The following is a 16,428-nucleotide window of genomic DNA, read 5'->3' on the forward strand; positions in this document are numbered from 1 at the left end:
GAGGGTGTTTCTGGATAAATTAACATTTGAATGAGTAGGCTGAATAAAAGGCCTTTGTCCTCCTAATGTGGGTGCGCCTCACTCATCAGTTGAAGGCCTAAAGAAAATTAAAAAGCTGAGTAACAGAGAACTGCTTCTGACAGGACTGTTTTGACCTGAAACGTCACTCTTTTCCTGCCTTCGGATTCAAACTGAAGCATCAGCTCTTCTTCGGTCTCAAGCCTGCCAATTTTATGACTGAAACTATACTATCAGCTTTCCCGGTTTTCAAGCCTTTGGACTCAGATTAGAACTACAGCATTGGCTCTCCTGGGTCTCTAGCCTTGCTAAATGCAGATCTTGGAGACTTGTGGTCTTTCACAATCGTGTGAGCCAATTCTATATAATAAATCTATATTTCCATACACACAGAAACACACATCCATCCTATTGATTCCTTTTCTCTGAAGAACCCTAATATAATTACACATGTATATCAACTAAACATATACTTTCCACTAAGGCTGAATTTAGAAACTAATCACTGCAGGTGACCTTTCTATATTTAGATACTAGGACAAAGTAGTTCTGCACTCTACTTCTTGGTGCCAGGCTCTATTCTAGGTGCTGAGGATACAGTGGTGAATAAGACCGAAAGGCTGGGTAAGACAGAAACCCTGTTCCCAGAGCTTACATTTTGGCAGAGAGAGATAAGATGTCAAATATACACATACACACACAGTTTCAGACTAAGTACCATTAAAAGGAGGAGGAGGAGGAGACTATAATAAGGAATGACCTGGTGAAAGAGGTTACTTTAGGCTGGGTGGTAGGAAGGGCCCATCTGAGAAGGTGCTACTGAGCTGGCACCTGTAAGACAGGAAGGAGCCCATCATGTGATGGTCTCGGGGCAGTACTCTCCAGGCTGATGGGACAATACTGCAAAGGTCCTAAGGCAGAATCAAATTTATAGTTTAGGGAATAAAAAGACAGTGAATACACCAGATCTAAGTCTAAACCTCAGAAAGGTCTGCAAGTGTCCATCTGATTTTCTGTGCCCTTACCACTGTCTTAAGAACACACCTAGGCTGGCCCCCTGGCCCCAGGAGAAGGAAAGAGTGGAGCAGAGCCAACCAAGTCCAGCCCAGAGGAGTCAGCTCCCATTTGTCCTGCACAACAAGGAAATGTGCTTTTAAGCCAGTGGATCACCAAATTTTTTCTATAAATGGCCAAATAATAATCATCTGAATGGTCCCTATTTTCTGCAGGATGATTCCAAATTCTTTCACATTACTCAACAGGCAAGTCCTAAACTGGATACTACCTGCCTCTCCAGCTTCAACCCCCAGTGTGCTGCAGCCCTTCAGAACTACTTTTGTTCCTGCAAGATGATAACGCCCCTCAAACCCATGCCTTAACACTGAGTGCATCCTTTGCTTTTGAAAATGGGGGTTGAGGGGAGTTCCCCTTTCTTCCCTCAGCGATCTCCTTCAACACCAATTTCAGATGTCACTCTTATGTCTGAGAAACACCCAATCCTATTTCTTCAACTTAATTTGTCACAACGCATTTTGTCTATTTGCCCATCTCCTTGTTTAGAGCAAGTTCCTCAAGAGCACAAAGAAACTGAACCATCTTTGTGTCTCTAGTAAGCAGAAGAGTACCTGGCCCAGAGCAAACACTTTCATAAATCTTTGTCAAATAATCAGCTTCTGGTTTTATCCAATTTGGAATTAACCAGAGACAGAAATAAAGTTAATGGAATGAAGTAATGAAGGGGGTGGGAGGTATATCCAGTGGGAAAAATAAACTAGAACCTAAAAGAAGAAACAATTTTAGGAAGCAATTTTAAAGTGGCAACATCCCTGCACAAGTGTGACTTAGTCTCTAACATTTTTCAAAGATCACTTTTTTTCCCTGCTTAATTTAGTGTGAAGTATGAATCACACACAGGCTGACTAATCACCTGCTAAAGATACTGAATGTGGATCACAAGACTGGAACAATCAATCTAAGGACAGTAAGAGATATTAAACGATACACATAACTTATCACAGCTACATTTGTTTGTTACATTTTAGGAGGAACCGAGTAACATACAGGATCCTAAAGCACAGCTGTATTAAATTAATGCACTTGTTCCCTCTGCTTTCATATGAACCATAATAAAGAAACTGTGAACCTTCCTGCTCTGTCTCTAAGGAAAGATTAATACACTCTTCAATGTGACCTTGGACACCAGACCAGAAGGTAGGTCTTCCACTGCTCTCTTCACTGAGCCTTGTGGCCAAGGGAAGAACAATCCTGGCATGGGACATGTGGCATTTACTTAGCATTTACTGAACACCTGCCCTAGGCCCTACGCAAGGTGACTGACATACATTAGACCTCTCATTTAAACCATCTTTCCTAAGGCTCAATCACAATCAATGAGTAAAAATATTTTATAAGTATTCATTCAACAAAGCACCTATTCATTCTCTTAGCCTCTATAGATAGCATCTGGGAGCGATGAACTCATCTTACCTTGCTCACTTTTGAATTCCAATATGTCAGCGGAGTGTCTGGCACATAATGGAATATAAAGACCGGACAATTTTGCCTCCTAAATCTCTCAAACCTGCCCACTTTTCTTAACATATCCTTCTACTAGTCCAAGTAGTCCTAAGTCCAAGGCTCCTAAGTGCTCTGCAGCCATTCTTGCTCTCCCTCTAATCCAGGTTTTTCCACTTCAGCAGTGTTGACATTTGAGATGTGAAAACACGTTGTTTGGGGGCTATCCTGTGCACTGCAGGAAGTTCAGAAGTATCCCTGGCCTCCACCCACTACCTGCCAGTACATAATAACCTTGAATGGCATTTGACTGTTCTCAGGATAAACACCCAAATCCTGAACACCTAATCTTCCCAAGTGCTGGGAACCAGGTACCACCAACTGCACCAGTGTCCCCCAGACCCTTTCTCTTGCTCTCTACCCTCCACCTTCCCAAACGTACCCCAACTTCAACTTCTTCACATTGTTCCCAGGGCTTGAGCACTACTGATATTTGGGACTGGATAATCTTACAGTGGGGTTGTCCTGTGCACTGTAGGATGTTTAACAGAATCTCTGGCCTCCACCCGCTAAATGCCAATAGCATCCACCCCACCCCACACACACCCCATCTGTGACAACCTAAAATGTCTCCACACATTGCCAAATGCCTCTGGGGATAAAACTGCCCCTGGTTGAGAACCCATGGCCTAGAACAGACTCTGTCCTCTGCCTCAGCAATTCTGACGCTTCAAAGTTGAGCTCAAAGTGCATCAAGAAAGCCTCTCCTGACTCAGGAACCAGACTAGATACTGCTGGTCTCTCGCACAACACCCTCTCCTGCCTGTAGCCTTTCTCACAACTGTCATTAAGAAGCATTTAATGTCTGACTGTACAACCAGAATAAAAACTGGTCCTCTGCAGGAACGTCAGCTCTCTTCACTGCTCTATGCCCAGGGGCCTGGCACTGTGCTCAAACAAAAAATTTACTGACTGAATGAATCAATGATTCTGGTGTTTTGCTGGGGCGCAGGAATTGCAAGACAAGAAAGGCGATGTCTTTGTGCTCAGGATGCCGCGTACAGAAAAGGCAAATAGGTCTCATCTCCAGGGTGAACTCAATTAACCGCACTGAGAAAATGTAAGTTTCCTCTGAGGCACCAAAAGATCAGACACCTCGTTCCAAAGTGAAGAGTTGAAACAAGAGGTAGTTTCTGGAGGAGATGGTTGAAAACTAATCCAAATCATGGTAGAAGGGTCCAGGTTAGGGAGCTGCCGGCATTCCGCAAATCCACGCTACCTCATCTAAAGGGGACAGGTGGAAATCTTTCCATTCACCTCAAGCCAGAAAAAGGGCTTGGTGGGACCCCCAAGACAGCCCATTACAGATCCGTGCGACTGAGGGGATGCCACATCCACCTCACGCCTGAGAAACAGAAGGGCTAGCCTGCTACCTGCTCTGAGGGCAAGGGAGAGGTCGCTGCCGTGCTGGAACCAGCCCACCCTCCCTCACTGCGGGTTGACAGGGTTCAGGATACGCTACCCCAGAATATGGCACCTTGGCTTATTGAGTATTTCAAGCTGAAGGGATTTGAGAACCAGCAGGAGCAGGAGGGATTCTCTGACCTTCCTCTGAAGCAGGTCATCAGACCCTCCATGAGAGGCACCCTCCCTACACCTACACCTGGAGGAAAGGAGCATCCTTCTCTTCAAAGAGCAACTGATGCCAAAAGGAATCTGAACGAACGAACAGGCCTCGTGTTTCCCCAGCCTTCTACACTAAGCTCCTACTCATTTCTGTCCTATCATGTTTTTCCCAGACCCTCGGCTCTTCATCAAACCTGCAATAAAAATACTCAGCTTTAACTGCTTCTTTGGGTCTTTATTTCCTTATGAAAGCTCCCACAACATGTAATACTTGTATTAAACAAATCTGTATGCTTTTCTCTTCTCAACCTGTCTTTGGTTACAGGGGCCCTAGCCAAGAGCTTTAGAAGAGCAGAGGAGAAAGATAAATTCCTCCCCTACAAAGCAATGCATGTGGGTCTCCAGGCAGCAGATGTGTGCCGCACACAAGAGAATACCTGCAGCGGGTCAACTTAGATCAGGCCCAGGGCCCCCCAAAAGAAAAGCACAGAGACTGAGATGAGAGGCTCACGATGGCATCAGACTCCTAGGAACCAAGGAAAGCATAAGCAACCAGCCTAAGTGAAGGGGTATTTACTCATCAGAGTTAAAGCCAGTCATGGCTCTTGGGGTGCAGTCTCTGAAGGAGTGCTTTGAATGCCCTCAAGAATGAGGCAAGCTTTGACACCTGGGAATTCCAGAGCTCTGGCACCTGTTTTGGAAGGACTTTCCTGGCCTCCCTTCCTTTCCTTCTTCCAGGTGCTCCAACCTCCTAGGGTGCTGGCCCTTGGGAGAGGCCAGAAACAGGCTATGGAGAAAGAGAAGCACCAGATGAGGAAAGAGAAAAGCAGCCCACTGTGCCTAACCTTCCTTCTTCAATTGCAGGCTTTCTGCCTAGAGCTGTCTGTCAAAGAGAGACAGAGCTGCCGGAGCTGGGGAGGTAAGAGGCTTTGAATTCAACAGGCTCAAAGTTGCTGAAATGACATTATATTTTATAATCTGAAGTGACCACAAGACTTTTGATTACCTAGGAGCGACAAGAGAAAGCTTAGGCCCACCTGAGTTTTTGCCCAGAAGCAGAGGCAGAACCAACCCTACAAATTAATATAAAGGGCCGGTGGGAGATGAAAATAAAGACACTTGCCACACATCAGTTGTGCTCATTCAACATGACAATGCTTAGTGTGCTTAGTGAACACGACACTTAACAGCCATGACCTACCTGGCACCACTTACCTATCCCTTCCTAGTGGAACTCCACGCCCACATGACACAGATGCTCAGGAGTGGATCAGCCTGGTCAAAAAGCAACCTCCTCTCCTCTCCTCTCAAGGGGTGTATTTAGTAATGGCTGTAGGACCCGGCTGGGGCTGACTCTAGGAAAGGTTTGCTGAGGTCTTGGGTCAAGTTTTTCCTCCACTCCCTGGGAGAGCTCTCAGAAGCTAGAGAAATCCCACACTGTTAAAGAATTATTCTGAAGCCCTGAGTGCAGTGAAGAAAAAGTGCCATGATGAATGAGCACTGCCTGTCAAGGGGAGGCAGAGTGGCAAGGTGTAACTGGAGGCAGGTAGGAAGAAGTGTGGAATCAAAGCCGCTGGGGATGGGGGTCTGAAACATGACACCCCCAGTAAGGGGGATGGCCAAGGAGCGAAGACTGGGGAATCTCAACATTTAAGACTGAGAAGGAACACCGGGTGGGCAAGAACAGGGAGGCTGGTCTCTGTGAAAAAAGGGTGAATGAGCATTTCCAAATGCATGGAGCACCTGAGGCTGCAAAAGGGTTAGGTTTTTTATCCCCACAAAATGCTAAATTTCATTACCAACATTAATAATATTTAGACCTCAATGCTAAAAATGTAACTATTAAATGACCATATTAAAGATACTTTGCGAATGGTTACTGAAAGATTTATGAGGACACTGAGCTGCCTATTAATACACTCAACTACAAATACAAGTTTCACAGAGTAATTAACAAGATATCAAAATAATTGGGGCGCCTGGCTGGCTTGGTCAGAAGAGCTGTGACTCTCAATCTCCTAGCTGTGAGTTCGAGCCCCACGTTGAGTTAGAGATGACTTTTTAAAAAAAAATGAAACCTTTAAAAAAAAACGTAAACAATTTTTACATCTTTTAGAAGAAGGTAAATGGCTAAGAGCTATCATAGTCACAAGGTCAACATTAAGGCCCAGGAAAGGAAATGGGTTTTGGCTTGAGGCAGTGTCCAGCCCATCTGCTGCTCTGGCCCTTCTCTTGATAACAGCCTCGTGACTTCCCTCTGGGAAAGCCCCTCAGTTCATGTGGTTCATTTAAGACTGACAGTGCCACCCACAACCCTCACTCGCTCTGGGGGTGATTCAGGTGGTTAACAAGGGCACAGCAAGGGCACTCATTCCGTGGCTGGGCAGGCCACCCTGGGTCTGGCTGGCACTAATGAGAATGAAACCCTCTTCTTGCTAGGGTTACTAAACTGGCAGACTAGAAGCTAGAGTTGGGGGCAGCAACCTCCTCCTACATGGGCAGCACTTGCCTGAGAACTAAACCAACAGAGCTGGAGAACAGGGGACAAAAAAGAGATTCCTGATGACAGCATTTGAGCACCTCTATCCAATCCACCCTCTCTGTGAGGGGGGCTGCGCAGAGAGAGAGGGAGACAGAGAATCCCAAGAAGCCTGCACACCGTCAGCACAAAGCCCGACATGGGGCACAAACTGTGAGATGGTGATGTGAGCTGAAACCAAGAACCAGATGCTTAACCGACTGAGCCAGCAAGGGCTCCTCACCCCCGAAACTACTTTTGTCTTTTTTTTAATGTCTATTCTTGAGAGGGAGAGAGAGCATGCACACATAAGTGAGGGAAGGGCAGAGTAAGAGAGGGACACAGAATCCGAAGCAGGCTCCCGGCTCTGAGCTGTCAGCACAGAGCTCAATGCAGGGCTCGAACTCACAAGCTGTGACATCATGACCTGGTCAAAGTCGGATGCTTAACGGCCTGAGCCACCCGGGCGCCCTCACCTTTTTTCTTAAGGCAGGTCTGAGTCGGATTCTGTCACCTGCAACAAAGTGCTGCTAACAAACACCAGCAGCAATATTAAACCACTAAAGTTCAAAAGGAAAAAGTTCTGCTTCCTTGTAAAACTCTCATCTTCCTCTAGGATGTTTCAACCCATAATTTTCTTTCTCTCATCTGATTTTCTAAGCAAGTCCTGTGTACCTACTCAGGCATTCAATTACTAACTTCCTTGTATTGTTTACTCATACATATAGCATAGCCTCACCTCAACTAGACAAAGATGGTCAAAGATGAGCTTTAATTCTCTCTCTTCTAGTACCTTTCACTATACAAAGTACAATCAGGCCAATTGTGTCTGAGAAATCACAGGTAGCTAGACACGGTCTATGTCAGGGTAGAACTCTTTATTGGAAATAAATGAGTTTGAAGGGACATTTGTTAAGCTCAATAAATTCATTCATCCATCTAGCATCAAGTATTTAGTCGGCACCAACTGGGTACCAAGCACTTCCTAGGTACAAAGAATATGAGGGACTAGGAAAAGGTCCCTGCTTTGACAGCAGGACTATGTATCTTTCCCAAACCCCACAAAAGAAAGAGACAATTTAAAAAGGCTGTATGCAGCCAAGGCATTTTCTCTGTAGTGCAAATGATGTTACATTATGGTTCATGCTTTCTCATGGGAAGCTCTCTATAAATGTATATTCACACAACATTAAAGCTAAAATGGGGGTCTTAGAAATCTTGATGTTTTAGGGGCACCTGGGTGGCTTAGTCGGTTAAGCGTCCGACTTTCGCTTAGGTCATGATCTCGCGGTTCGTGGGTTCGAGCCCCGCGTCGGGCTCTGAGCTGATAGCTCGGAGCCTGGAGCCTGTTTCACATTCTGTGTCTCCCTCTCTCTCTGACCCTCCCCTGCTCGCGCTGTCTCTCTCTCCTAAAAATAAATAAAAATATTAAAAAAAAAAAAAAAAAGAAATCTTGATGTTTTAAAACATTATTTTTAACAATGAAAGCTTTCCCCACCCCCAAAACAAATCTGCACAAGATAACAGGCAAGAGTGGCTGCCCCCAACCCAGGAGTAATAACAAAGGAGTGGAAGCACTGAGGTCACAGTTTATGGTGGAGCTAGAATCAGGCCCGAGGCTGTCTCCAAATTCTCAGGCCAGGTCCCTTTGACCCCACCTATTTGTTGCCTTTGGCAACAAAAGAACAAACTCAAAATATATGTTTAAAGAGTGAACTAATCAAATACAAACATCGTAACTAATTTCTTTCTTGAAATGGAGCCAGGATGAGAAACTGGTCACGGCAGCTGAGCATAACTTTGGCTGGACCCAATTTGAACCATCTTTGCTGAACAATAACATCTCACTAATGCAAAATGGCAGAAGGCAGGCAAGTCAAAGGGAACAGGCAAGCCAGGGGAAAATTACTACCCACTATGGGTAGATTCTATCTGAATCTGCTTCCTCATGAAAACTTATTCTTGGGGTATTTACCTGTTTCCATAAGGAAACAAGGAAGTAGTACATTTCATACACACACAAACCACACACACATGCAGATATAACATACACATCCCACAGTGATTTACAAACCTCTATTTGCAATCCTGAAATCCAAAGAGTTCTCAAAAACTGAAGACCTTTTTGTACCTTACTTGGCAACAAAATCTAACCTGACCTGAACTCATTTGGTGGCCAAAGTTGGCCTAAACTGACCTGAAGCTATTTATAATCTATTTTCCTGAGTGAGAATACTCCTATGTTTCACTGTAAAAGATACTAATGCTTAACTACAAGGTCAATTCAGTAGAATTTTCAGATATGGGATTGTGGATTTGTATATAAATGGTTCAACTAAATGATGATGGCCCTGAATAATATATTATATTAAAAATATAATAATATATCATATTAAAAATATAATAATATATCATATTAAAAATATAATAATATATCGTATTAAAATATAATAATATATTATATTAAAAATATAACAATATATTATATTAAAAATATAACAATATATTATATTAAAAATATAATAATATATTATATTAAAAATATAATAAATTTTTATATTAAGTATATAATTATATATAATTTTTATATTAAAAATAATAAAATTAAAATAAAAATAATAAAAGCACATGTTTTTGAAGTCTACACAGTAGCAACCAACAGAGGACAAATACTTAAAATCAGAAGTTTCTGAGCTAAAGATGATCTTCAGAGCATAGTAATCTAGTATCCTCATTAATAGGTGAGGAAACTGAGGCTCACAGAGGTCACATGATTTGTCCAATCAGCTGGTTTACACTAGACAAGCTCCAATCTGCCACCCTCACCCCACGGCAGTGCACTGCCGTGGCTATTAGTCCGCATCCTGAGGGCTGTCCCTGCGCACTTGGATCAGAGTTCCCAAGAGTTCTCTAGAAAGCACCTGGTTCAACTTAAAAGGAAAAATTTTTTTAATACTATTAGGTGTTAATACTTCCCTCCTTCAATTACATTTTTCTTCCTCAAAATTTGGATGAGTGCACAAATGGCTTGCCAAAAGGTAGCAGCCAACACCACTTCTACCAAGAGGTGGGCGAAAGCTATGAATGAACTCACAATCAACAAGGACCTTCTTAGTTCTTTTATCCACTGCAATTAGCGAAGTTATTAACAAGTTGCTAACATTAAATGTATAATGGTAGTATTCTATTTCAAGGGTTTATTTCAAAATAAGGACTAACAGCATAAAATAGATGATGAGAATAATAACAGTAACAATACTACCATTTTTTTAAATATTTCTTATTTTTGAGGGGACGCGGGGGAGATACAGAATCCAAGGCAGGGTCCAAGCTCTGAGCTGTCAGCACAGAGCCCAAAGCGGGGCTGGAACTCAGGAACCACGAGATCATGGCCTGAGCCTAAGTCGGGACGCTTAACCAACTGAGGCAACCAGGTGGCCCAATACTTACTATCATTTAAAGAAACTCTGTAATTGCCAGGAACCTCAAGCAGTACCTTACAAAAGAAGTCTTATTTAATCCTATCAACCTTGCAAGGAAGGTATTCTTTTTTCTGTTTAATATTTTTTATTTATTTCTAGGAGAGAGAGAAAGAGACAGCGTGAGCAGGGGAGGGTCAGAGAGAGAGGGAGTCACAGACTGAAACAGGCTCCAGGCTCTGAGCTGGCAGTCAGCACAGAGCCCGACGCGGGGCTCGAACCCACGAACCGTGAGATCATGACCTAAGCAAAAGTCGGACGCTTAACCGACTAAGCCACCCAGGCGCCCCACAAAAAAGGTATTCTTATCTCAATTTCAAAGATAAGGAAGCTGAGGTTCAAATAGGTTAAGTATCTTTTCCAAGATCATACAAAAGGACAGCTCAGACTGTGTGAGAGACCACAGGAAGAGTAGCACAGCTCTGGAACCATGTGGTGCCTCAGTTTAAAGCCCAGCTCTGCTATAAACTAGCTAGATTAATCTGTGCAAGTGCTTCAGTCTCATCACCTATAAAATGGGCATCATAGTAGTACCCATCTCTCAGGGGTAATGTCATGAGGATTAAATGAGTTAACATATGTAAAGCAATTAAGAGAGCACCGAGTATCCAGTAAGCCCCATCTACTAGCTATCATCATGATCGTTAATACAGGCACTAGCATTCAAACCCCAACCTACCCAGACCCGTGGCTTCCTTTTCCACTGTGCTGCAAAAATTGTATTACAGGGGTATCTGGCAGGCTCAGAAGGTAGACCATACAACTCTTGATCTCAGGGTTGTGACTTCGAGCCTCACAATGGGTGTAGAGATTACTTAAAAACAAAATTTTTAAAAGAAACAAACAAACAAACTATATTTACAGGCAATATATTAGTGGCATTGAACCAGCCGTCTCCACCTCTCAGGCTATTCTTCACCTATTATTTCTTTTGTCTGTTCCAAACTTTAAGACTTGGGGCCATTTCAAAGCGGGCAAGTGTCTTTCTTTGGGTAAATAAAAAACCACGTGTGGAATATATAAAATGAAAAATTTTAACAACTGATACCTTCAAGTCACCTTCACACTGCAGGGGTGTTAGTAAACAGCTAACTTAAAATTACTCAGGGCCAAAAGAAATCTATCAAGACACTTAACTAGGCATAGATATATTCACTGTATTAAGTTGCAACACATGAAACAAAGATAAAACAACAAGTGGTAATAATATTAGGTATATATCCCACACTTACAAGTCTGGGGCACTTTCTCACCCTTACTCGTTAAGACTTATTTTTTTTTTTTTTTTTTTTACAAATAGTTTATTGTCAAATTAGTTTCCACATAACACCCAGTGCTCATCCCCACAAGTGCCCTCCTCCATGCCTATCTCCCCTCCCCCCCACATCCATCAGTCCTCAGTTTTTGTCAGCATTCAAGAGTCTTTCATGGTTTGCCTCTCTCCATTTCCTCCACCATTTCCCCCCTTCTTCTCCCCCTTGTTCCTCCGTCAAGTTCCTCCTAATCCTCCTATACGTGCAAACATATGATATTTGTCCTTCTCTGCCTGACTTATTTCGCTCAGCATAACACCCTCAAGGTCCATCCACGTTGCTACACATGGCCAGATTTCATTGTTTCTCATTGCCATGTAGTATTCCATGGTATAGATAAACCACATCTTCTTGATCCATTCATCTGTTGATGGACACTTAGGCTCTTTCCATGTTTTAGCTATTGTGGAGAGTGCTGCTATGAACATTGGGGTACATGTGCTCCTATGCCTCAGCATTTCTGTATCCCTTGGGTAAATTCCTAGCAGTGCTATTGCTGGGTCATAGAGGAGTTCACTGTTAATTTTTTGAGGAACCTCCACACTGTTTTCCAGAGGGGCTGTACCAGTTTACATTCCCACCAACAGTGTAGGAGGGTGCCCGTTTCTCCACATCCTCGCCAGCATCTAGAGTTCTCTGATTTGCTCATTTTAGCCACTCTGACTGGCGTGAGGTGGTATCTCAGTGTGGTTTTGATTTGTATTTCCCTGATGAGGAGGGATGCTGAGCATCGTTTCAGGTGTCTGTTGGCCATCTGGATGTCCTCTTTGGAGAAGTGTCTGTTCATGTCTTCTGCCCATTTCTTCACTGGGTTGTTTGTTTTTCGGGCGTGTAGTTTGGTGAGTTCCTTATAGATTCTGGATATTAACCCTTTATCTGATATGTCATTTGCAACTATCTTTTCCCATTCCGTTGGTTGCCTATTAATTTTCTGGGTTGTTTCCTTGGCTGTGCAGAAGCTTTTAATCTTGATGAGGTCCCAACAGTTTATTTTTGCTCTTGATTCCCTTGCTTTAAGACTTATTTTAAATTAACTTACTTTAACTTACTATGGAAAGTTTTCTAGAACAAGAAGTACGAAAAGTGTACACTTGAAATCATGCCACATAATTAATTCATTCACTCATTACACAAATATTTAGACTGCATATTCTGGCAGTACCCGGCACAGGCACCGTCCGTCAGGATTACAGTATTTCAACAAACAGAACCTTCTCTTACGAAGTTTACAATCCAGCATGGGTACAGACCTTAAACAAGTATCTACTGTGGCATTTCTAAAATCTATTCTCTTAATTTTAAAATATTCTGCAACCTCCTACCAATAAAAGGGGGGGGGCAGGGAATAAATATTAAAACAAGGAAAGAGATTTCTAACAATTTGAAAATACAACTTTTCTCTGACTTGATATACTTATTTGTAAACATGTTCCCTAAAATCACATGCATGTACTCTTCCAGTTCTCACCTACTCAGTCTCTGTACACTTGTTCATAATAAAGAATACCATATTAGGGGCGCCTGGGTGGCTCAGTCGGTTAAGCGTCCCACTTTCGCTTAGGTCATGATCTCGCGGTTCGTGGGTTCGGGCCCCGCGTCGGGCTCTGTGCTGACTGCCAGCTCAGAGCCTGGAGCCTGTTTCAGTCTGTGACTCCCTCTCTCTCTGACACCCCCCCCCCTCACACTGTCTCTCTCCTAGAAATAAAAAAAAAGAAACAAAAACATTAAAAAAAAAAAAAAAGAATACCATAATAGACTGTCAGTAATATAACTATCCAACCTAAACCAAAGGGTTGCTTCATTCAAGAAAATATTTCATCTACTATCCAGAGAGGCACAAAATCTATTGAACTGGGTGTTTCTACCTCCCAAACCTGTTGTGTGGACCCTCTAAAGAATTTACAGTCTAACTGAACTACTTTATTAGTAGTTCTGCGCATTAACTAAGAGCAGATCAAGAAAGTGGGGGGCGGGGGGAATTGTGTGATTCTGATTCAGAGTCTAAATTATTAGCATATCCCATGACCCAAGGGCTTGTGCGGCTCCCAAGAAATTGGGTGCTGGAGTCCCAGACAGGGCTTCCTGGTCAGGTGAAGGGACCCTTGCCTCAGCTGATCTGGGGAAATGTCTGAATCTGCCAAGAGATGTCTCACATCTGTGTGTGCACAGGGCCTCTTACAGGCTAACTGGTGGTGCCCCCAACAACAGAGCAGAAGTGCAAAAAAAAAAAAAATTTCCTTTCACAAGTAAGTCTTTAAATTGGGGGCCACTACCCTGTCCTCACTGTAAGTTCACGTGCAAAGAAACACACACCCCTCGGAGAAAGTTCTGAAACCCGGAAAGAAACGAGGTGAAGAAGACAAAGTGCCTTTGTCAAAACCCAAAAGATCAGAAGGGTGACAGCGGGGGAGGAAAAACTGTAGAAGAAACAGGGGATGAGAAATTTGGAGAATTTAGGAATAGGAAAAGACACCGAGTCTGGGTCCCGGGAGGGGGCTTCAGGGGAACACAAGGCCCGAGGGGGGTAAAATCAAATGACTTGGGGACCCCGAAGCAAGCACCTGGAGGGCACAGGAATCTGTAGAAGGAACGCCTAGCCCCCAAACTGTCAGGACGACGAGAGCTGGGGCACGGACGCTGAAGCCGGAGCCCGGGGAGCTGAGTTCTAGATGCCTCCGGGAGAGAAGGCAGGCTATGGGACGGGTCCCGGGGCTGCAGGGAGGATGGCGAGGCAAGAAGCAAGCGCGCCTGGGCTCGGGGCGCCGCGGGGTCGTGTCGGACCAAAGCGCCCGGGCCGGGGCTCCCGCGCCGCTACTCACCTCTCCGAATTGGAAGGCGGAGACGATGGTGACAACGACGCCCACGAAACAGACGTAGAGCCCATACCTGTGGGACAGGCAGGTATAGGTCTGTCTCTGTAAGAGCTTAAGCAGCATCACCCTGGCCGCCGCCACGCCACGCCACGCCCAGAGCAGCCACAGCCTCGTCGCGTCAGCGAGCCGCCATTCAGCGGCCCCTGCCCGGCCGCCACGCTCAGGTCACAAGGGGCGGCCGCCACGCATTGCTGCTCCGGGGACCGATGCCCGCTAGGCTCCGCGCCGCGGCAGCCGCTTCCGGGAGCCGGGAGCCCACGCCCTCGGCGCGGAGGAGGCGGACCCGCGGCCCGCGAGGCGGCTAGCGCCGCCCCGGTCGGGCCCGGTGAGAGGCGGCTCCGGAGGCTTCGGCGGCGGCGGGGCAGCCGGCGCCACCTGGCGGGCGGAGGGGCGGAGCGCAGGCGAGGGCCCTTCCCGTCCGCGCGTGCGCAGCGGGCTCCCAGCAGGCTGAGCTGGGCACACAACCGAGAGAAGAGCAGCCCCTGCGAGATCGGTGTGCCACGGACGGCGTTACGAGTACTTGCGTACACAAACCCCTTTCTGCTTTTACAGTAGTTGGGAAACTATGGTAAATAATTTTTACAGCGCTATGAGGAGATGCTGTATGGAGCTCCTATCCTCTCTGTCTCCTTAACCATATTGTTTGAAAGAGGAGACCTTTACGCTAAATGTGCCCAAACCCAAATTCAATTCATTCATGTGTTCATTGAATGTGTAGTGAGTGTCCCGAGCCTTGCAAGTGCCTGGCGTCGGGTATTCAAAAAAATGAAATATACCTGGCCGCTTTTGCCGGAGAGTCTGACTGGAGAGAGAAACATGCAAACCACTAAATACAATAGTCAAGGGGCGCCTGGGTGGCTCAGTCGGTCCAGAGTCCGACTTGGGCTCAGGTCATGATCTAACGGTTCGTGGGTTCAAGCCCCGCGTCGGGCTGTGTGCTGACAGCCAGCTCAGAGCCTGGAGCCTGCTTCAGATTCTGTGTCTCCCTCCCTCTCTCTCTCGGAAATAAAAAAAGTCAAGATAGAAAATGGTGCAAGGTTATAGGAGGGGAACGAAGGCAGTGATGGTCAATTAATTATGCTTTGGCACCCGGTGATTTCCAAGAGAGCCTCCCCTCGACACCTCTTATTTGAGAGAGATTTTTATTTTCTCCCAATATACTCTGATTAATATGACTTTCGTCTTGATCTAATCACCCTGGAAAATAGTGCACTCAGCCAATGTTGCCATCATTTATAGCATTTTTAGAATTATCTTCAGAACTAGCTTAAGAAAATACTCAAGATATGCACTTAAATGTATGGTAGATGGAATTAACAGACTTGCAAAAGGGATTACCCTCACTCTAATTAAGATAAGGCATTTACACTTTTTAGTCAATTCTTTTAATCCTTCTTTAGGAAAAAGTTTAGGAAAAACTTTAGGAAAAGTTGATTACATGTTATACATACAAAAATGTTGATTACACGCTGTACATACAAAAATTATGTGTGGGACACACAGTTCTGAGGTCTTTTAAAGAGTGGTAACAGATATAAAATCATCCAGCATTCAATAGGACTCTGTTACAGTCAACATTTACTTAGAAGCCACTGTAAGCAGGGTTCAACTAATCCTCACAACAACCTTATGAGGGACATAGCACTATTATCCCCATTCTACAGATGAAGGAATTGAGGTACATGAAATTAAATAACTGTCTAACATCACACAACCAGTAAAGGACAAGACTGAGATTTAAACAGTGTACTTAGGCTGTAAAACGAGGCTGGAAGTAGGAGGAGGTGAGTCCTGCAAGTGCAAAGTCAGACAGATTGTGTCTTTGTTTAAAATTTTTGACATTTTGTTCTTGGTGGATATTTTGCATTAATTTTGATATGTTTAAATGTAGTATTAAAATATTATTCACCTTGCTTAGTGAATTTTTGGCTTTCCCTTAAATTTTGCGCCCAAGGCAAGCGCCTGATTCCCCTAGTCCTGGCCACTAGTTGTGGCCCTACCTAGAAGCTATGGGTCTAAGAAAGTTTGTTTTGTTTTGTTGCATACTTTTTTTTTTCCCTGTCTCTTTATGCTCCAACCAGAGAGCC

At 44.4% G+C, this 16,428-nt stretch overlaps 1 protein-coding gene across 2 annotated transcripts in view; it reads right to left on the minus strand.

Annotated features, from left to right (window-relative positions):
* The window catches only part of GNPTAB (N-acetylglucosamine-1-phosphate transferase subunits alpha and beta), a 94,240-nt gene extending 79,677 nt beyond the window's left edge, over window positions 1-14,563 (minus strand). For both annotated transcript variants that reach the window (XM_039252490.1, XM_039252491.1), the window contains exon 1: window positions 14,288-14,563. In XM_039252490.1, coding sequence (XP_039108421.1) covers window positions 14,288-14,404 — 117 coding nt within the window. In that variant the 5' untranslated portion in view covers window positions 14,405-14,563. The remainder of the gene's footprint in view (window positions 1-14,287) is intronic.
* Between the last annotated feature and the right edge of the window lie 1,865 nt (window positions 14,564-16,428).

The sequence above is a fragment of the Hyaena hyaena genome, unplaced genomic scaffold (assembly GCF_003009895.1).
Source record: "Hyaena hyaena isolate Hyena2069 unplaced genomic scaffold, ASM300989v1 scaffold_417, whole genome shotgun sequence".
NCBI lineage: Eukaryota > Metazoa > Chordata > Mammalia > Carnivora > Hyaenidae > Hyaena > Hyaena hyaena.